This window comes from Pelobates fuscus, chromosome 3 (genome assembly GCF_036172605.1).
Source record: "Pelobates fuscus isolate aPelFus1 chromosome 3, aPelFus1.pri, whole genome shotgun sequence".
NCBI classification, from domain to species: Eukaryota; Metazoa; Chordata; class Amphibia; order Anura; family Pelobatidae; genus Pelobates; species Pelobates fuscus.
This window is the reverse complement of record NC_086319.1, coordinates 66,570,637-66,592,438: the sequence shown is the minus strand read 5'-3', so window position 1 is coordinate 66,592,438 and position 21,802 is coordinate 66,570,637. Positions and strand designations below refer to the sequence as shown.

Sequence of the window (21,802 nt, the reverse complement as noted above, 5' to 3'; positions counted from 1 at the left end):
AATAGGACAGGAGACAGCAATAAAATAAGGTGCGAGTGAATCAGAGCGTAGAGTGCTGAGCAAGAGACAGGTATGTGAGGTTGAGGTTACTCTGGGTGGCCATAAGCTTTGCTAAAGAGATGGGTTTTAATGCACTTCTTAAAAGATTGAAGACTAGGGGAGAGTCTGATGGCAGTAAGCAGGCTATTCCAAAGGAAAGGAGCCGTCCACGAGAAGTTCTGCAAGCGTGAGTTGGCCATACCGGTGCGAGCAGCGGACAGGAGAAGGTTATGGGCAGAGCATAGAGACCGAGAAGGGGCATACCTATGGATCTGTGATGAGATATAAAAGGGGCTTTTACTTCCCAGCTCTCCTAACTAGAGGGCCTAAAGGAGTGGTTTGAAGCTTTCTAATACTTTAAAAAAAAAAAAAATCACTTTTGCAAGCCTTGGATTGAGGGGGAACTGCTGTAGGCACTACAGCAACTTCATTTAGATGAAGTTGTTATAGTGGGTACAGTGTTTCTTTAAGTTGTTATTTGTTTGTTTTTTTTAGAGCATTAGTGCAAAGAACATCTTATGTTGAATAAGAATATAATATAGCTTGATCATCACTACACCTTTTTGAAAGAAAGGGAACCATGTGTCACTATTACAGCTGCTTCTGGTAGATTATGCTGTGTAGTTAATATCATACCACTGTCTAAAATTCCAGTTTCTCTATAAATATTTGCTGGCTCTTCAACAATCATGTTTCATCCTTTCAGTAGTTTAAGCTCAAGGATGCACTATTGTGCTTCAGTGTGAAGTTCAGGATTACAAGATCTCCATATGAATAAGATAGACATACAAAGCATGCATCAATTGTGGTGTCATTTTAACCTCCTTCACCACCACTCACTTTTGTTTTAAAGGAACACTATAGTCACCTAAATTACTTTAGCTAAATAAAGCAGTTTTAGTGTATAGATCATTCCCCTGCAATTTCACTGCTCAATTCACTGTCATTTAGGAGTTAAATCACTTTGTTTCTTTTTATGCAGCCCTAGCCACACCTCTCCTGGCTATGATCGACAGAGCCTGCATGAAAAAAAAAACTAGTTTCACTTTCAAACAGATGTAATTTACCTTCAATAATTGTATCTCAATCTCTAAATTGAACTTTAACCACATACAGGAGGCTCTTGCAGGGTCTAGCAAGCTATTAACATGGCAGGGGATAAGAAAATCCTAATTAAACAGAACTTGCAATAAAGAAAGCCTATATAGGGCTCTCTTTACAGGAAGTGTTTATTGAAGGCTGTACAATTCACATGCAGGGAGGTGTGACTAAGGTTCATAAACAAAGGGATTTAACTCCTAAATGGCAGAGGATTGAGCAGTGAGGCTGCAGCGGCATGTTCTATACACCAAAACTGCTTCATTAAGCTAAAGTTGTTCAGGTGACTATAGTGTGCCTTTAAAAAAAATATTTGAGTAGCATTTAAATTTCAGATAAAATAAACATTTTCTGCATGTATTGTTGAGACACACACAATAAATGTACTTACTTTTAAACTATTTCATTTTGGGAGGGATTATTTAGAAATTATATTTGTTTTGTTTTTTTAGCTTAGTAACAGGGCTATCCACTAAATTTAGAATTCAAAGTGAATTCAAAGAGAATTTCAAATGTAAGATCAAAATAGTCCCATTGGAAAAAATTCAGCTATGCTTTCAGTTTAATTAGTCTCATCTAAAAGTTAAAATTCACTTTAAACTTTCCCTTTTGTAATTAACCCTGATAGTATCCCTTTCAGATCTTGAAATATTAGCATACATGTAAAAATATTTTTTTTCACTATACAGTCAGTTTAACAAAAACAGATAAAAAAATTAAAGTAAAATGTTAACTGTTTATGGGTAATAGTAAATAATGGCATTTGTAGTAAACTAGTTTCTTAAAAACACTGAGGCCCAGCCGTCCTGTAGATCCCTATGACTGAGGTACCCGCCAGCATTTTGGTGCAGCACCGACTGCACAGAAAAAAATGCCGGGGCCGCATTGAAGGACCCCACCGGGTGGCCCATGCTCTTGAGGCCACTCGAGTGCAATGGATTTCCTGGGGCTATGTCACTACATTTTTTAACAGTTTGTGTGTGTGATAGAGAATGTCTGTATCAGTATATCTGTGTGTGTGTCTGTATGTCTGTGTGTGTCCGTATGTATGTGTCACTGTGTGTATGTGTGTGTCTCTATGTATGTGTGTCTGTCTGTCTGTATGTGTCTCTGTCAGTATGTGTGCGTCTGTATGTGTTTGTGTGTCTACATGCCTGTGTGTATGTATGTGTGTGTTTGTATGTATATGTATGTGTATCTGTATGTATGTATTTATGTGTATGTTTGTGTGTTTGGGTGTCTGTGTGTGTGTCTGCATGTGTATCTGTTTGTCTGCATGTGTGGGGGGACGGGGATGTATGGGTTGAGGGGTACATGTATGGGGGCGGGGACGCATGGGGTGGGGGGTAGACGTATGGGGGGGCAGAGCAATTTTTGCACTGGGTCCCCGTGGTTTCTAGTTACGCCTCTGACTGAGATAGAATGGAAAAATGTGTGTTTGTGGACATAATGTTCATATGCAGTTTAAAAGTTTTTTAAGATACTATGGTACCTTCTAAATAATCTATGTTCTCACTATTCCCTGACTGCCTAAATGCATAATCTTACTCTTTCTGTGTTACTGTGTTAAATCCTATGTAAGCTATTACCATTCCTTAATTGCACCCATTGGGTTATTGTTTAAATGTTTATTTTCATGTAAATTAACTATGAAGTTGTCCTTATTTTACAGGATCTTCCTAAATTTCTTGAAGATCTAGCAGTATCTGATGCTGACCTGCCTTGGAACAGGCCAAAGAACCGCTTTACAAACATTAAGCCATGTATGTGCATTATGTGTAAATCATTATTTCTTAAGGAATGAGAAATTGAATATTCTATTTCAGCAATGTGCATATCCGTCTTTAAAGGGAAACTATACGTACAGTTCAATTTGTTTTCTTAGAGATATTTTTTTTCCACTTTCACAAAGTTATATAAAACTTAGAAATAAAGGGTAATTCAATAAAATCCGAATGTGGCAACACCATCAGCTACAAACGGGGCCAGATACATTCAGATGGCAACATCATGGAATTCAACAACCATGGCTGAAAATCGGACCCAATGCTTCAAATCCAGAAATGGAGACGTGAAATCTGGTTCTGGATTTTAAAAAAAATCTAAACTTTTTGCCTGCTTACAGTATTTGTTGCTAGCGGGGAAATAGTTCAAAACGCTTGGCGGCGCAAGTGTTATTTATTTAGTGACTGGCTAGTGCTTGCTAAAAAAGCAAAATAAAGAAATAAATTAAAAGCCTTTGAGGGTCAATAAGACCCAAATATTATTAACTGGCATGTTTTACACATCACTCTGTCCCCACCTACCAAGTGGCAGCTGGGGGTTTATCTACTAATATGTTAAATCTAGCACTGAGCAGCCATGGGTGGACATAGTCTCCCCCGTGCCCCCACCCATGCGAATCAGGTAGAAGGGATTTCAGTAAGTAAGAGAAGTGGAGAGATTATTGTCCAACACCCTGTCCACGCCCATGGACAGCGTGTGTTTTTTTTTTCCAAATAAAATTAAGAGGGGGACATCCTTATGTCTCCCCTAAGACCCACACGTGGTTAGTAGTATAGTGTCCCCCTGACCACAACCCATTAGAAAAGAAATCACTTCCTAAACAGACAACTGTAGGGCATATAGGTAATAAAGAAAGTTTCCAAAGTACTTTTTTCAGCAAGTACTGTAATTGTTCTTTAATGGATTTAATTTACGTATCAAAGAGCAAAGGTCGTGTTAGTTTACATACCATAGTATTTTCTTAACTCGTAGTTCTTTCAGACTCATGTGGTGTTATTATTTCTTACCATCTGCTAAGAATATCATTTTAAACCATAATTCCTTAAGGTTCACAAATCACCGAATTGTAGTGCCCAATTTAGTTGACAAATAATCCCTAACTTTGGTCACTGCATTTGGCTATTTTAGGCTTAACATTTACAATGATTTTTTATTTATTTTTTTAAAACCATTTCCAGATTTAACGTTTAGTGAATAAACTTTACTTTAAACAATACAATTCCCACATCTTTTTACTGTAGGGATTTATATAATGTATCCATCAATATATTTTGAATAGTACAGTCCTATATACGTTTGTTATTGCTACAATATGCTTGAAATCAGTCAAATCTCAATAGGTATATAAATCACCAAATTCTCTATTTGCCAAATTTTGCAAAGACTAATTGAGTTTTCTCTGTCAGGGTTTGCACTTGACTTCATGGGGGTCTCTTAACATCTTAAGGACCAAGGCTCTTTTGAGATGAAGTGCGTTAGTGACCAAGGGCTATTTGGCACTCTTGCCATGAGTTCATCCTACTACAATCTCACCCTTTCTTTTTAAAGTGAAACTCCAGCCACCATGACTACTTCAGAGATTTGAAGTGGTCATGGTGGTAGGAATCTGTATGTGCAGTGTTTCAGCTTGAAACACTGCATATCCAGGGTTATTTGCTTGTTGCACCCCCAGCACATGTGACATTGGCAGCCCAGAACTCTGTTCTAGTATGCCTAAAGTCAGTTCTGTGCATAAAAAAATGTCTGTCGTCAGTGCGCACTCCAAGCTGGCAACAGACTTAATAATCATACCCTAGCAGTCGGAACGCCTTCAAGAGGAAAATTGCTTCACCCTCCCTCACTGTAACCATCTTACCTCCTTTTCCCATCTGATATTTTATGTTTGTTTCCTTTGTATTATATTTGTTGGAATTTTATGGAAAAGATATATTAAAAAAAAAAAAAAAAGAATAATAGGTGACGTAGATAGACCTGCAGCATATCCAAAGGTTTTAATATGCACTTCCAATTACAGTTATACATGTCATGATACTTCTATAAAGTTATAGATCAAGTTATAGATCAGTGTGATGACTAAAAAGATTGCAACTGATGTGTGATCTTGAAATGACCCTAGTAATATTCCAAGGCACAGTGTCTGGGTAACATTGCACCCGCAAGCTTTTATATTCAGGTGCTAGAAATTGTAGACTTAATAGTGTCTTAGCTATGTAATGTGACCCAAGTAACCAACCTCTTTAACATTCTTTTCTTGACAGCCGTCACAATACACCCTCTCTACTCACACATAAAGTAGCGGGGAAGTGTTAAATCTATACGTTCTGCGTTAATTTATTAAAATGTAACGAGAGATAAAACTAGGAGACTTTGTACAGTATCGGTTTATTGATATTACGAGTAATGGGAAATTCTCATCTAATGTGCCTTCTTCAGTATCATTCTTAATAATTTAGTAAATGCTTCTAAAATATACTACAAAGATGACATTGTTTGCAGTGCTTTTAGCAAATTTATTTAGAAGCCATAACAAAATGTATTTATCTTATGTCTACGTGCCTATAGTAAATACGTACACTGTTAATTGTTAAAGTGTATTAAGAAATGCAGGACATGTTCATGCTCATGTTAAACTGAATAAATGTTTGTAATGGTATAGAGCCATTGTACCAATTAAAATACTGTCACCCATTCTGCTTGCCAAAGAGTAACATTATCAGGGTCTAGTAGTAAGGCACAAGTGTTCATTAAAGTACTCCCGCATATTACATTTTGGATTATTTAATCCTCTCATAAATATGTACTTTGAACATACTTGCTAGCAATAAAATCTGCCAACATTAACCCCTTAAGGACCAAACTTCTGGAATAAAAGGGAATCATGACATGTCAGACATGTCATGTGTCCTTAAGGGGTTAAAGGGACTCTCCAGTGCCAGGAAAACAAACCCATTTTCCTGGCACTGCAGAATTCTGCAGTGCCCTTCTCCCTCCCACCCCCTATCCCATGTTGCTGAAGGTAAAACCCCTTCAGTGTCTTACCTGAATCCAGCGCCGCCCACGCTCCTCCCCTGCCGCAGTCAGGCGGGGGAGACCTAATGTGCATGCGCGGCAATGGCCACACGCGCGCATTAGACCTCCCCATAGGAAAGGATTATTCAATGCTTTCCTATGTGTATTCCAGCGATGCTGGAGGTCCTCATGCAACCCGGAAGTCACTCTAGTGGCTGTCTGATAGACAACCACTACAGGAGGACTTAACCCTGCAAGGTAATTATTTTAGTTTTTAAAAACTGCAATAATTACACTTGCAGTGTTAAGGGTGATGGGAGTTGGCACAGAGACCACTCCAATGGGCAGAAGTGGTCTGGGTGCCTGAAGTGTCCCTTTAATCTATCCCTTTCCATCCACGATAAAAGCTAACATTCACAACCTTTGGAGAAACTTGGTGTCACTGTACTTATTGCATGTAGGCCTTATGCACAAATGCAAACAATATTATTGCATTGTGCTGGCAGTTTTAGGATATATTCTGGTGGCATTTTTAGGAAACTGTTTTCCTAAAGATGTCTCCAGTTTCCATGGAATATCCATATGACGTGTATTTGATCATATTTTTGTATCTATATTTGATTTAGCTAATGAAAGTGATGAAATATCACAAGATTCTTAATTCTTATCTCCATGCTATTTCTGTAAAATAAGTATGAATAAGTAGAGTGAAAATAGTGTAAAGTTACATTTTTGTTGCTGCTTTTAATCACTATCTACACTCAAAATTACTTATTTATTCCATGTTTATGTGTTAGCAATGATTCCATTGTCCAAATGAATTTTTACACTAATAGCGTTTAAACAGGACAAACTCATTGTTGAAGAATTTTTAGTTCCTAAAAGTTGAATAATTTGCTAAAGGATTCTGCTGCACACAGGAACAAAATCAAATACTATTTTTCCTGTACTTTATTGCAAAACTCATGCAACCTTTTTTATTTTACAGATAACAATAACAGGGTAAAACTTATAGTGGACGCTGGTGTGCCTGGCTCAGATTACATTAACGCAAGCTATGTGTCTGTAAGTATAAAAATACTTTGTGGCAGTTCTCTCTGGTTTTAGAATGTGATTTGGAAAACCACGCTTCTTGCATACCCACCATAGGCATGCTTCAGTTCTTTGAAGTAAAAGCTTGTTTGACGACATTTGCTATTTTGGCATTTTTTTCTATACTTATGAGGCTGCTGCTCTAAACTTCCATTTATACCTTTCTTTAGTCAAAACATAATATATATAGATATATTTATACATACCACTTACATTGCTTTGCTCTTACTTTGGTCATAGAATAAAGCAAATTATTCTATAGATAACTATAAAACATCGGGAGAATTTATAGACATAGATACCAAATGCCCAAAGGGTGAAGCAGAGACAGGGATTAGTTGCTCATCCTAATTACCTTGTACTTCTTAATCAATGTTATATAATACTATACATGTACAATATGCAACCCAACCTGCCTCTGTATGGGAAAGGTCTCTAGGGAGAAGAAGGGAAAAGGGAAATTATCCTGATTTAGATTATGAAGAGTCAGTTCTACACTAGAACAATCTATTGTAAAGGGACTGTCTAAGCATCATGACCACTGCAGCTTATTGTAGTAGTTATGTATAGTGTGTAGAGTCTTCGAGAGTGGACTTGTCTTTGCATCATTAAGAAGAGTAATTATTTTTGCATTAAAGGAGCACTGCAAAAATGATTGCCAATAATGCTAGCAGGTGGTGATTGTTTCCGAAACGTATATATAGACTTAATCAGGCCAGTCTTGAATGAAGCAAGACTTGCCTGTCAGAGCACTGTAATTATTTAGCTTCCAAGTAAATAAAACACAGTGCTCATAGTGCGTTCAAGACTGGGGAGGTCTTTATCAATGCCTTTGACATTTTGAATGCTTATTATGTGCAGAGTCAACTAGCCAGTGTGGTTGGAGGGCAATTATGTTATTTGGAGAGGGGGGAGGGTGGGGGTTCTGCAATACAGGTTTTCTGCAATACAGTTAGTTGGGAAACAATAAATTATTTTTTTGGACAATGTGGTGGAAAAAAGTTAAAATAATAAATTTCTTCAGGCAAGATATTGACAGGTAAGCATTATTTTATTCATATATTATATTTGGGTCCCCACTATTAAATTAATTGAGGTAGTGCCTACGGGCCTTAGAACCACTAGCCACTCTTGCAGGAGTTAACTTATGATGGTATTTAACTAATAAATTACTTCTTGTCATCTCCTTATACCTTTGGCAAAATAGGAGTTAACCTAATCAGTGGTTAACACATATGAGGCCACGGGACTGGCAGACAGGGCCTAAATATGAAAAAATACATAGATCCCTTCTATGGCATTTAAGGGTTAATTTGAGTTGAGCTACCTGCAATTTATTTGAAATCCAACTTTTTTTCAAACAGCAAATGCTATGTGGTGGTTGGTATTAGCTAAGGCAAACGTCATAAGCATGCAGACATTACAGATGGGATTGAATACCAAAAACCTTTTGGTATTTCATGGCTGCAAATATCTATAGCTCATAGCTAATATTTACTAAAAAAAATAGGAATGCATTTGGATTTTTGGCAAAATGTGGCAACGGGTAGAGCAAGGACGGAAGACAGAGCAAGCATTGTCCCACACAATAAACAATAGATTCCTATGGCATCTCATTGAGCATGTTTGAGATCATCTTTGCAATATCTCCATTTTTGTCCTTTCACACATGTGGTGTTTGCAGTATGAACTTGCCATTAGCTGGAGACTAGGACCAAGGAGAACATTTTTGCTTTTAAAAACACTTCAGATCAAAAATAATGGGGGTTTAGCTGTACTTTATTATTACAGTGTATTTATATCTATTGGGACACTTAAGAAACATACAAAAATACAAATTGTAAGTAATAAAAAAACAAAAATGCTATAACCAAAAAGTTCCTAAAAAGTTTTTTGTTTTTTTGATAGTTCATGTGCTCTCTTACTGTTCTTATGGAGCATTGTCCTTACTTCGTAATTCATGTACTTGTTTGTGTCTATGGGAGAGACATTTTTGAATAAAGAAACATTAACACATTAACAATATCATGTTGTCTGTCTATATTTTTATTTTGAATAGGGTTACATTTGTCCAAATGAGTTCATTGCAACTCAAGGACCAGTGGCTGGCACTGTTGGAGATTTCTGGAGAATGGTTTGGGAGACACGAGCAAAATCTATCGTAATGCTTACTCAGTGCTTTGAAAAAGGAAGGGTAAATTCTTTCATATTTGATAAAATATTTGATCCTGTAGATATGCCTATGCATGAGAAATATACTCGTTAACATTATTTTTGAGAATGCATACTGACAAAAGATTATTCTTATAGATCAGATGTCACCAGTACTGGCCCGAGGACAATAAACCAGTTACAGTTTTTGGAGACATTGTCATTACCAAAGTTGTGGAAGATGTTCAGATTGACTGGACCACACGTGACTTAAAAGTTGAAAGGGTAATTTAAAATATTGTCAATTCTGTATCCTCCTAGCAGAGTAAATGGGTTTGCTCTGCTTATTAAATAGCAATTATCCTGTAGACGTCAATGGGGGAATTGCTATTTGATAAGCAGAGTAATCCTTACGCTGCTTACAGAGTCCCACCTACGCTGTTTAGTAAACCCAAAATTAAGTTAAATGCAATTATTACTCAAGCATTGAATAATAAAAATTCAGACACAACTCTTCGACTCTTAGCAGTTGAATTCAGCAGACAACCCCAAAAATTCCAATCCATTTATGCTTAGTATTAATTCTATGGTGATCTACTGAATTTAGGATCTATACAATTCAGTGTTTTTCCCTTTACTAACTATATAGATCTGTTCACTGTGTATATTTAGAGAACTCTTGGGTCTAGTTAGCTATGTTTTAATTTGAAGGATATTTAATTAAACCATAAATTGTCCACAATATTTAAACATTTTAGACCAAAATAGCTGAGATGAAACATTTGGTGATTTCAGGAATTGTTCCAATTCATCTATTTTGGCCTAAAAATTATTTTAAATCTCCCAATCAATTCCTGGTTCAATAAATAACTCTCAAATGTGTTACATTATACTTACCGCCTAAGCCCAGTAAATGTTCATACAGTTTATTTTTATTCAGTTGTGTCATTGTGCACGTTGGTGGAGCTTGACTAATTTTTTGAACGCTTCTGTATTTGTGTTTTATTTTAAGGTATTAATTACTGGTTTTATACTTGGAAATTTAAGAATTAATATGTTGTGAATACACCACTAAATTGCATCATAACTGTTCTGTCATAGTAATATGCTTTGTTTTTCTGTGGTTGGTGGGTGTGTAGCATGGAGATTTTATGATGGTACGTCAATATAACTTCTCATCTTGGCCAGAGCATGGGGTACCAGAAAATGCAACACCTTTAATTCATTTTGTGAAGATGGTTCGAGCAGGCAGACCTCATGAAAACACACCAACTATTGTGCACTGCAGGTAAAACTTCATTCACTTAGATGTTCTATATAGTTTAAAGGGGCACTCTGCCCAAATACAAATAAAAAAAATACTGTTTTGTTTATATACCCCCACTGAAAGCATGCCTGTATTTAATTGTGTTTCTTTAAAGGAAGTAACAAGACTGGTTGTCTGACTGACAGCTTGGGAGATATAACAATGATTTTTTATAAAAGTGAAAATTTTGATTGAAATCTTTACTTTTTCTTAAATGAAAAAAAAAGAGGGCACACTCTTCATGAATAAAGCACTTTAGCAAGCTGACATGCTTTAGGGTTCTGGAGTGTCCTTTTAATGTTATGCATTTTATGAAATATCAGAAACTTCAACATACAATGAAAATTAAAACCAGCATAAATTTAGCATTTCTTAAAATACTTGAATATGTTCTGAAATGGCATGCCAATTCCAATAGGTTTTATTTAATGTATTTATAATGTAACTTTTATTCCAGATTCATTTGTTAAGCTGGTTTAGTATACATACCTTTTTTATATGGGTAATCTTAAGGAAGTGTTATAATCCAGACAGGCAAACATATATTTAATGTGCAGTTTATGTGGTTTATAAAATGTATATTTGTGAAGCGATAGGTGGAATATTGAAATGTGATATTTATTAACAGTATTTAAATATTTAGTATTGAATCTGCGGGACTATGAATGATGAATAACTAAATTGGTTTATATGAAATTCACAAGAGCAACACTGTAATTTTCTGTTGAATTTTCATTGAAGGATTCTTGTAACGTTCTCTTGCTAAGGAAGTCAGTCTGCTGTTGGCTAAATTATTTGTTAATTTATGTAAAACAATATTAACTTTCAACTTTTAAATGCGTCTTCTAATTCCTTTCTTGAACACATTAGAGTTTAGTTATAAAAGCCTAGATAATATTATGACCGTAATGAAGGTACTCTTTAGCTTAATGAATTAGTTGTGGTGTGTGGATCATGCCCCTGCAATGTCACTGTTCAATTATTTGCCAATGAGGAGTTAAATCACTTTGTTTATGCAGCCTAGTCACACCTCCCCTGGCTGTGACTCACACAGCCTTCATAAAAAAAAAAAAAAAACATTTTTACAGCACTGTGTGTTTACATCAGAAGCTCTTAGCTCATGCTCTGATAATTTAACTTTAATCACACAAAGGAGGCAGCTGTAGGCTCTTGCAAGCAACTACAGGAGCAGAAGGTAAGACATTCTAAATTAAACACATTGCACAGTAAGAGAAGTTAAAAAAAATGAGTTCACAGCCAGGGGAGGTGTGGCTAGAGTTTCGTAACCAAAGTGATTTAACTCCTAAATGGCTAGGAGTTAAACAGTTAGACTGTGGGAGCATGATCTATACTCAGTACTAATTATGTTTTTGTGCTTAGAGGGTTCCTTTAACAATGTTACAGAGGTTTGGCTCATTTTGCTTATACAAGCTCTGTGGAGTACAAATATAAATAAAGGGAGTCCCACAATTGTTAATGGACCAAATTAAGCTTCACAGTGAATGTTATAAAATCTCAGTTCCCCAGACACTAATGGGAAATATAGTATGCTTTCTGCTTCTGATCATATTGCATTTGGTTGACATTTCCTGAAATTTAGCATTTTGTGTTCAAACACAATTTCCCCAAATCATCAAACATAGGTAGGTTGCTTTAGTGTTAACTCCTCAATGCATCTCAAAGGTATTTTATTCCCTGTTTCAATGTTGTTTTTGTAATAATCTTAAAAGGTATTAGTAACTCCATTAGATCATCTTGTCAACACTGTTCTATAGGTTGATGGTTAGTTTCAGATGACTTTCAGTATGCCATTCTAAGACCAACATAAAACAAAGTCAGAGATATCCTTGAATAAAATGTACTTTAATATGTTTCAATATCAACTAAAAGCCATTATGTTACAACAACATATGAAATGTGCAATGTGCTGAGTTTTGTTGACATTTTTGCAAAGTATGCGAGGTTATGTTATACATATCTCTTGCTTTGAAGTGCCTGGTAAAGACAAATAGGCCAAGTAAAATAATGCATTCAGGCTGATAACTGCTCTACCGAGAATGTACAGTATGTCAAGTGAGTTCTGAGCTAATAGCTTCTTTAATGTTATCGCTGAGTGAATAATTGGCACATGTGTAATATAAATACAAAAAACACACAAGTAATGTGATGGCGCTGGTTCAATTAATGATAAATATATAATAAGCAGCACTATATACAGTGAACAAGCTCTATCACATGTGACCATATAAAAAATAAATACATAAAGTGCGCTGTGCCTTTAAGACCACTAAATATTAAAATAAAGTGAAAATATGTGTAATGTTATATAACACAAAAAAGTGATCAAGTGCATACGTGCAAAATCACACTTAAAATTATGTGCAAATATTCTGCAAAAATATTTAAAATTATTTTTAAAAAACACACAAAAATACTTCGCTTATTTCCCACTTTGGAATATACCTTTGGTCTTGTATATCAGTATTCCAATTTAAATCTCAAAAAAAGGGAAATACATAATCATAGGACAGTATGTTTGATAAATAAATGTATAAAATATGGAAAAGAAACACTCACAAAGGTAGAGCAATTTAGTCTGCTCTAAACTGGGATGGCATCTTGTGCAACATATGCAAACTGGAAGCTGTGGTGACAGTAGAAATCTTTATTGGTATTCACAGAATAAAAACCGCTTTCCAGGCTGTAAAGTCCCTTCTTGTAATGCTTCCTCTGTGTAATAGTGAGTTGTTGACTCCTCTGGTCCTGCGCCGGCGTTTTTACAGGACCTGTTGGCATATGTTGCACAAGATGCCATCTCAGTTTAGAGCAGACTAAATTGCTCTACCTTTGTGAGTGTTTCTTTTCCATATTTTATACATTTATTTATCAAACATACTGTCCTATGATTATGTATTTCCCTTTTTTTGAGATTTAAATTGGAATACTGATATACAAGACCAAAGGTATATTCCAAAGTGGGAAATAAGTGAAGTATTTTTGTGTGTTTTTTAAAAATAATTTTTAATATTTTTGCAGAATATTTGCACATAATTTTTTTTTTTTAAATTCTTTATTTTTGCAGTGCAGATATTGATCACAGGCATACATTTACATATGGTACCCCAACGGCAATCCACATGCAGATTGCATGACATTAGTTACAGTGGGGAATAGAGGAACAATGCACTTTTTTATATATAGATTCATATGGTTTGACATCAGGTTGGATATAAACATGGCTTAGGAATAACTTGCTTATTCTTGCAAGATGACATGCTAAGATAATTATGCATTTAACTTCGAGAGTCATAGATTGAGCACACTGTTGCTCATAGTGAAAGTTGCAGGTCTCTTGTAATACATAGGTAGAAAAATTAGGAACAGAAGGGAAAATAGCATAATAGTCAAACAATTTGCATTTGTGGCAGATTAAACCTAGAAACATTAACAGTGAGAACCCCTTAGCAGTTCAAGTATGCATATCGCCGAAAATCTTAGACTAATATGATCTGCTAAGTTGAGTGTGCGAGGACCATTGGGTCTGCCTGTTAAGGGGGTGTAACGACTGACATAACTGGGCGATAAGTAATTATGCTGTGACTTAGCTTTAAGTACACTTCCCGCTTTAAAACACCTTTTATGAATAATTCTGCCTAGTCACTACATCGTACATCCTTTATGTAGTGCATTAGGCTTAGGCATACATGTAAGCATACATTACCAAGGGTACAATTGCATGGCCTCTAGTCAGACTGCTCAATTTTTCATCATATGTAACATCACTAATTATGGATTAATAGGCACTAGCACCGCTATGAGGGCTGATAGTGGCGGTGAGCGGCAAAGGGCCTAACTCAGATTTTAGTCCTGGCTCCCTGGTTAACCTACGCCAGCCAGGGGTACCGCACTGTCCCTTCTCGAGCAGTCACACTGCAGGACGATGTCCCTGATTGCAGGCTCGTTGATCGCTTCTGCGGTCGCTTGTATAGTCCCCTGCGTTTCGGGCTGCGGTTGCGAGCGTGTTTGGCGCCCTTGAAGTCGCTTCCATGGTGCCACTGTACGTTTCAGCGAAGAATGGTGCTTGATTCGCCGCCATGTTGGGGATTTTCCCGCTGGTGGAGAGGTGCGTCGCGTTATGCAGGTGATACTCGTTGGTGGAGAGGCTGGACAGCTCATCCGCCGTTTCAGTCTCCGCCAAAAATCGGTGAAGTGCCGGTTCAGCCTGGAGAGGATGTCTTCTAGGCCAGCACTGGGTCTTGGAGACCACGCGGCATCCACCATGTTAAGTGTGGTGCCGAGAAGGCCTCTGAGACTCCGGTCATAGCAGAGGTGAGTAGCTTGATTGGGTTTGAGAGTGTAAGCTGGTAGTCCCGGTCTGCTGGTGGTCTCAATGTGATCGCACATGCCCTCCGCCACTTTTATTTCAGTGCTTGGGTTACAGGTTTTGGCAGTCCTACTACGGCACCGTAGGTGCTCTGTGGTGTGCGGGTCCTGAAGGTGGGGACCGGGATCACCCCCCGGTCCAAGTAGGGGGGGTTCGGGGCCAGTTCCCCGCGGGACCGACTCATGGCTGGGTGCTGATCGGCAGGCAGCGGGGCAGCGGCCGTCCACCCCGCTCACCTCCAGAGTAGGCCTTAAGGTGCCACTGAGGAACCCTCCTCCTGGGGACTGAAGCCCGTTCGGCCAGCCTCTCCCTGGATCCAGGGCTCTCTGCCCGCTGAGGGCCACCGATGCTGAACGGCTGTCTGCCCAAAATTGCATTTTCATTGCCTATTTGGGCCTAGTTTGCAGGAGCTGGTGTCGAGTGCGACCATCCAGCTCGGCGGTCCGGCCCCGCCCCCAACATATGCCCTTTTATCATTTGCACATAATTTTAAGTGTGATTTTGCACGTATGCACTTGATCACTTTTTGTGTTATATAACATTACACATAGTTTCACTTTATTTTAATATTTAGTGGTCTTAAAGGCACAGCGCACTTTACGTATTTATTTTTTACATGTGTAATATAAAATAGCAATGAAAATTACTTCAAGCAATTTACTTTGCAAGTCAAAATGTTAAAGTTCTGTTTCTAAATTGGTAGTGATTATCATTAATAAACAAAATGAGGTTAAAGTGATGACATGGTAGCAAAGTTACAAATGTATTGCTTGGATGACCTTGAAATTAATATGCATATACTGTAATGGTGTTTCTACAGTGTCCTGTGTTCCAAAGGACAATTATTACTGTTATTAGTGGCCTTTATAAAACACCACCTTATTAATGTGAGTCTCTGCCTCAAGGGCCAACTTCAGACCTAAACTAAGACCTAAAACTGAGTGTAAAGGTTGACTTGGTGAAAGATTAACTATTCACGAATTTTGAGTTGGTTGAAAAGTTACAAGTTTGAATACGACCACACTGACCAGTTAATTCAGTAAACATTATGTGAGTTATCCCCACTTAAACAATTACTCCAACCCATTCAAGTGTATCTTTTCTTTTGATTTAGCAGGGTTTATAGGGAATAGCTAATTAGGTCCCCCATTAAATAGTTAAAAATGAAGAATAAAGCGTACCTGAACTCCAGTGTTGCTCTCCACGACCGGATCTGACATCAATGCCTCTCGCACCTGTTTTACCAGCTCAGAGCACATGCGCACACTCTGAGCAGGTGAGGAAAAGGAGAGAGGACAGAAGGAGGGAAGAGGCTTTCATGGTCAGAGAAAAAAGTGTACTTAATTAATCAAAAATACAGGGAGGCAGGGAGCAAGGGAGGGGACATTGAAACTAGCTCATAACACCTACCACCAATATGCTGTGTGCACTGACAATAGGCAGTCATCTTGTACAGAATTAACATTTGGCAGTCTGTAACAAAGGTCCAGGCTGCCTAAGTCATGTGTGCTGGAGGTGTAACTAGCCCCTGGCAGATGAATGCAAATATACCTGCTTGAAATGCTGCACATGGTGGTTGGACTAACCATTTAATGTCTGCTACTTGCTATGAAAGTATAGTTTGGAAACCTTTCCTTATCTAATGGACTGTGGAAAACAGAGTTTATAAAACCACTTAATAGTGTGTGTGTGGGAGGGGAGGAGAGGGGGTGGGGACACTGTGACTTTTCTTGTAATTTAAGCATGAGCTAGGCAACCTTCAGCACTCCAGATGCTGTGGACTACATCTTCCCATGTGCTTTGCTAGCATTATGGTTATAAGAGCATTATGGGAAATGACAAAGGCGCAAGCCTGCGCCAAAACGCGCGTTGAGTTAGACACCACACTTGTGGATCTTACTTCTTAGGACCTCTCCTGAATGTCTTTATACTTTGACTCATAGAACTCAGTAAAGGACGAGACCATATTTAAAAGAAGAATAACTACCACAACAAGAGGACATCGTCTTAAATTAGAGGGGCAAAGGTTTAAAAATAATATCCGGAAGTATTACTTTACTGAGAGGGTAGTGAATGTATGGAATAGCCTTCCAGCTGAAGTGGTAGAGGTTAACACAGTAAAGGTGTTTAAGCATGCGTGGGATAGGCATAAGGATATCCTAGCTATAAGATAAGGCCAGGGACTAATGAGAGTATTTAGAAAATTGGGCAGACTAAATGGGCCGAATGGTTCTTACCTGCCATCCCATTCTATGTTTCTATGTTTCTAACTATTTGTTCGTGGGAGTATCTTAATTTATCAGGCAGTTTGTACCGGAGTTAACTGCCGACCTAGCAGCAACTAACATAGTATCATGCTCTACTCTAGTTATACCAAACTATGGCAGTCTCTTTGATATTAGCCCAGCTAGTCACTGTCATGCCTTAATTATAATATCCTCTTACTTCCTGGTTCCACGGAGCTTAGCCACACCTCTTTATGACACGGTCTCCCTATTTAATCTGACCGCACCAGCTGATCGAGGCTGGATTATTGAACTACGTTCCGTACTCACGAACCGGCTGCAACATCGTTGTGAAAGCCCTCTATTACCGGACTGGACTGGAAGACTTCAAGTTCCCTTCACCTTTCCTCATCCACGACTAAAGCTGAACTCTCTCCATTCAGGATAAACCGCCTCTGAGGAGATCTCGGGAACCAGTGTTCTATGTGCCGGAAGCTAAGTAAAACCTCTGTGATAAGCGTTGCATCTCAAAGCTGTTATTTCCTGTCTCCAAAGTCCTTCGTTAAAACAAACCCGTTACAGCTAACTTCAACTCATACTTTGTCTCAGTTAGCTGCATCTGTCTTACTTCAGTTAAAGTCTATGGAACAGCTATTGTAACTTCTTATCACCTAATTAATTAATACTACTAAAGGACTCTTTCTGATTCAGTCACCGGTTACTACTTAAAGCTACAGTGCATATAATTGTGGACTTCAGTTATCGTTTACTACTTAAAGCTACAGTACCTGTAAATTGGAATTAAAGTCAATACCTTTTACTTTTTATAATAAATATTCAAACTATAAGAAATCTGCAGTTGTGTTCCTTCATAACAAATGTTTAGACGTGACAGAATAATCCAACCATTGTAATGGATCCAGCAGATTTCGATTCCACGATAACTACGCTGAATCATAGAGTTAATACACTAGCCCAAAGTGTGCAAGACCTGCAAGTTACTAACGAAAGAATTCTCACTTATGTCAGAGATCTACAAACTCATACACCTCAACCCATTCTGCACTCGGCTAGTGATCCTGCTGTATGTAACCCTGAAAAGTTCTATGGAGATCGTTCCAGATATAGGGAGTTCCTCAACTCTTGCAAACTATTAATTGCTTTGAAACCTAGATCTTATCCTACAGAAAGAACTAAAGTTTGCTCGGTTATTTCCTTTCTAAGAGGTGAACCTATGTCATGGGCCCATTCCTTTTTGGAAAACGATGACCCCATTTTAGACTCACTGGATGAATTTTTTGAAGCCATGTCTCTTCTCTATGAAGATCCTAACAAACAAGCTACAGCTGATTTAACAATCAGAACACTACAGCAAAGAAATAGACCCGTTGAAGATTACATTGCTGTATTCAAAAGATGGGCTATAGAAACGCAATGGAATGACATCACATTGCGCAACCAGTTTCAAATTGGTTTATCTGAAGCTGTAAAAGATGAACTATCTAGAACAGAACTCCCTACTAATTTGAACGCTCTAATTCGCCTATCAATCAGCATTGACAGAAGATTAGGAGAAAGAAAGGCCGAAAAATCCCTTTTTCTTTCAAAAGACCGCAAACCTTTCACTCCCTCAAAAGCTCCAGAAAAGACTTCCTTACCAAGTGAACCTATGGAAATAGGGGCTCCAAAGCCTCCTGACAACCCATCTGAACCAATCGAACCTATGGAAATAGGGATAATAAGAAGTCCCCTCACTCCTGAAGAGAAAAATCGAAGACGTATATTAAACCTCTGCATGTATTGTGCCTCTCAAGTTCATTTAGTCTCTGATTGTCCTTTATTGAAACGGATAAAAGGCAGTAGGCAGTCTCATGCCTCTTCCATCCTAAGTGTACTTCCCTCTACAGCAAATACTCAAATGTCCCCTATCGTTCTTGTATTACAGTGGGACAATAAAAGAATTATAACCAAGGCTGTTATCGATTCCGGTGCAAATGGAGTATTCATCGACTCAGCCTTTGTAACAAAGAATAAAATTCCTTGTGTTCGTAAAAGAACTTCTGTGCCTGTTAAAGTGATTGACGGGTCCCTCATTTCATCGGGACCAATACTTCATGAATCCATCCCTCTAAAAGTAACCATCAATCATACTCATACTGAAAGTCTTATATTTGATGTTATCTCATCATCATTTTTTCCTATTATATTAGGGATCAACTGGTTAAGGAACCACAACCCTCAAATCTCATGGTTTCCTTTCTCTCTTGCCTTTAATTCCGATTATTGCAAGAAAACATGCTTACAACGTATTCCAATTCTTCAGTCTACTAAAGAACCAGCTAAAACCTCATGTTGTTCTGACACCGAACTGGAGTTTCCTCCTCCTACAGTCATTGGAATCTTATCTTCTCTTATTGACGACATTAAAGATCTCAGTGAAGATGCTCTTGAACTTCCTAAATCAATGAAATTATCCAAGAAAAACGGTCTCTACTATTTTAAAGACCGGATTTATGTACCTCCCTCTTTCAGAATTAAAGTACTTGAATTTATTCATGATTCTCCTCTGGCAGGTCATCCAGGTATGAAAAAGACCCTTGAATTGTCTAAAAGATACTATTGGTGGCCTCGTCAAGACCAAACTATTGAATCTTATGTCAAATCTTGTTCTGTATGCCAAAGATCCAATCATATGTCCTCTTTATTCAAGAAATTACATGAAAATCTGGAATTGGCCTCCTCCAATCAAAAGAAGTTTTTTGATACAAAAAGACAACCTTCACCCTCTTATAAAATCGGTGATCTTGTCTGGCTTTCCTCAAAGAACATCTCTACAAACCGTCCATCAAAGACGTTAAGTTCCCTTTTTCTTGGTCCTTTTCCAATACTATCGGTTATCAACCGTAATGTTGTTAAATTGAAACTTCCACCTACTTTGAAGCTACATCCTGTTTTTCATGTGTCCTTGCTAAAGCCTCATCATCCTGACCCTTTCCAAAGAAATGTCACTACTTCTCCTGATCCCATATTGGTCCAGGGCGAAGAAGAATACAAAATTCAAAGTATACTGGATTCAAGGATCCATCGTGGCTCTTTACAATACCTCATCAGATGGAAAGGATATGGAATTGATGAAGATACATGGGAAAACTCCTCTGTCGTTCATGCTGACAAATTAATTTCCAAATTTCACAAACGTTACCCTTCCAAGCCAAGTCAATAGCACCCAGAGGTTGCTCATTAAGGAGGGGATACTGTCATGCCTTAATTATAATATCCTCTTACTTCCTGGTTCCACGGAGCTTAGCCACACCTCTTTATGACACGGTCTCCCTGTTTAATCTGACCGCACCAGCTGATCGAGGCTGGATTATTGAACTACGTTCCGTACTCACGAACCGGCTGCAACATCGTTGTGAAAGCCCTCTATTACCGGACCGGACTGGAAGACTTCAAGTTCCCTTCACCTTTCCTCATCCACGACTAAAGCTGAACTCTCTCCATTCAGGATAAACCGCCTCTGAGGAGATCTCGGGAACCAGTGTTCTATGTGCCGGAAGCTAAGTAAAACCTCTGTGATAAGCGTTGCATCTCAAAGCTGTTATTTCCTGTCTCCAAAGTCCTTCGTTAAAACAAACCCGTTACAGCTAACTTCAACTCATACTTTGTCTCAGTTAGCTGCATCTGTCTTACTTCAGTTAAAGTCTATGGAACAGCTATTGTAACTTCTTATCACCTAATTAATTAATACTACTAAAGGACTCTTTCTGATTCAGTCACCGGTTACTACTTAAAGCTACAGTGCATATAATTGTGGACTTCAGTTATCGTTTACTACTTAAAGCTACAGTACCTGTAAATTGGAATTAAAGTCAATACCTTTTACTTTTTATAATAAATATTCAAACTATAAGAAATCTGCAGTTGTGTTCCTTCATAACAAATGTTTAGACGTGACAGTCTGACTCTTTAATAGGTAACTTATTGATGGGTTATCTCTTGCTAGTATAAAACCGAATTTACAACAGCACAACTATAAGGAGTATATGTAGGTATCTCAATTTAGTCTGTATAGTACTGCTCTTTTTGATTTTTAGTTCATATGGTACTGTGTATCCTTAGAGCACAGTAGACTGTTGCATTTACCATACTATCATAATCGTATTTTGTTTCCAGCTGCTACATATAACTAAGTGCTATTTCATATCCAGCACTTAACTCTAGCAAAGCAAAATCCGGTCAGGATCTGCAGATTTTTACACCATTAATCGAACACATTTCAGACTGGCTGAGATATACTAATAGGGGCTCTTTTCCTCTATCGCTAGCACCCTGATTGCTACTCTAATCAGTTTGGGATATGCTGCGCTGAATTTGCCCCATATATCTGCTATTTCTACCACTAGAGACTTTATTCATTCTCCTGCTTACAAGTGCCTTTTGAGCAATGAGACTAAGAGATATATTTATATACATTTTTGAATTTTAATTAATTTGTTAACTATACTCTAGATTATGTCTATATCTCTCTTCCTACTCTCCTTCCTGGATAAATATTTGAAACTACCCCTATAGCTAGACACAGCTTAGTACCTTTAATCATTGCAACTCTTTGCAACACTGTATTGGGTCTACTAGCTAGTGTGTCTCTATGGGTTTAATATTGGACTTTCCATTAAAGCCGTGACAGTTTTTAATCAACTAATTGTATTT

The 21,802-nt window shown here is 37.8% G+C and overlaps 1 protein-coding gene across 1 annotated transcript in view; it reads left to right on the top strand.

The window, feature by feature from the left end:
• Positions 1 to 21,802, top strand: part of PTPRQ (protein tyrosine phosphatase receptor type Q) — a 239,119-nt gene that overhangs the window by 211,787 nt on the left and 5,530 nt on the right. Inside the window, exons 41-45 of the mRNA XM_063447145.1 lie at positions 2,810 to 2,900; positions 6,920 to 6,996; positions 9,083 to 9,217; positions 9,334 to 9,459; positions 10,314 to 10,462. Of these exons, the coding sequence (XP_063303215.1) occupies positions 2,810 to 2,900; positions 6,920 to 6,996; positions 9,083 to 9,217; positions 9,334 to 9,459; positions 10,314 to 10,462 (578 nt within the window). The remainder of the gene's footprint in view (positions 1 to 2,809; positions 2,901 to 6,919; positions 6,997 to 9,082; positions 9,218 to 9,333; positions 9,460 to 10,313; positions 10,463 to 21,802) is intronic.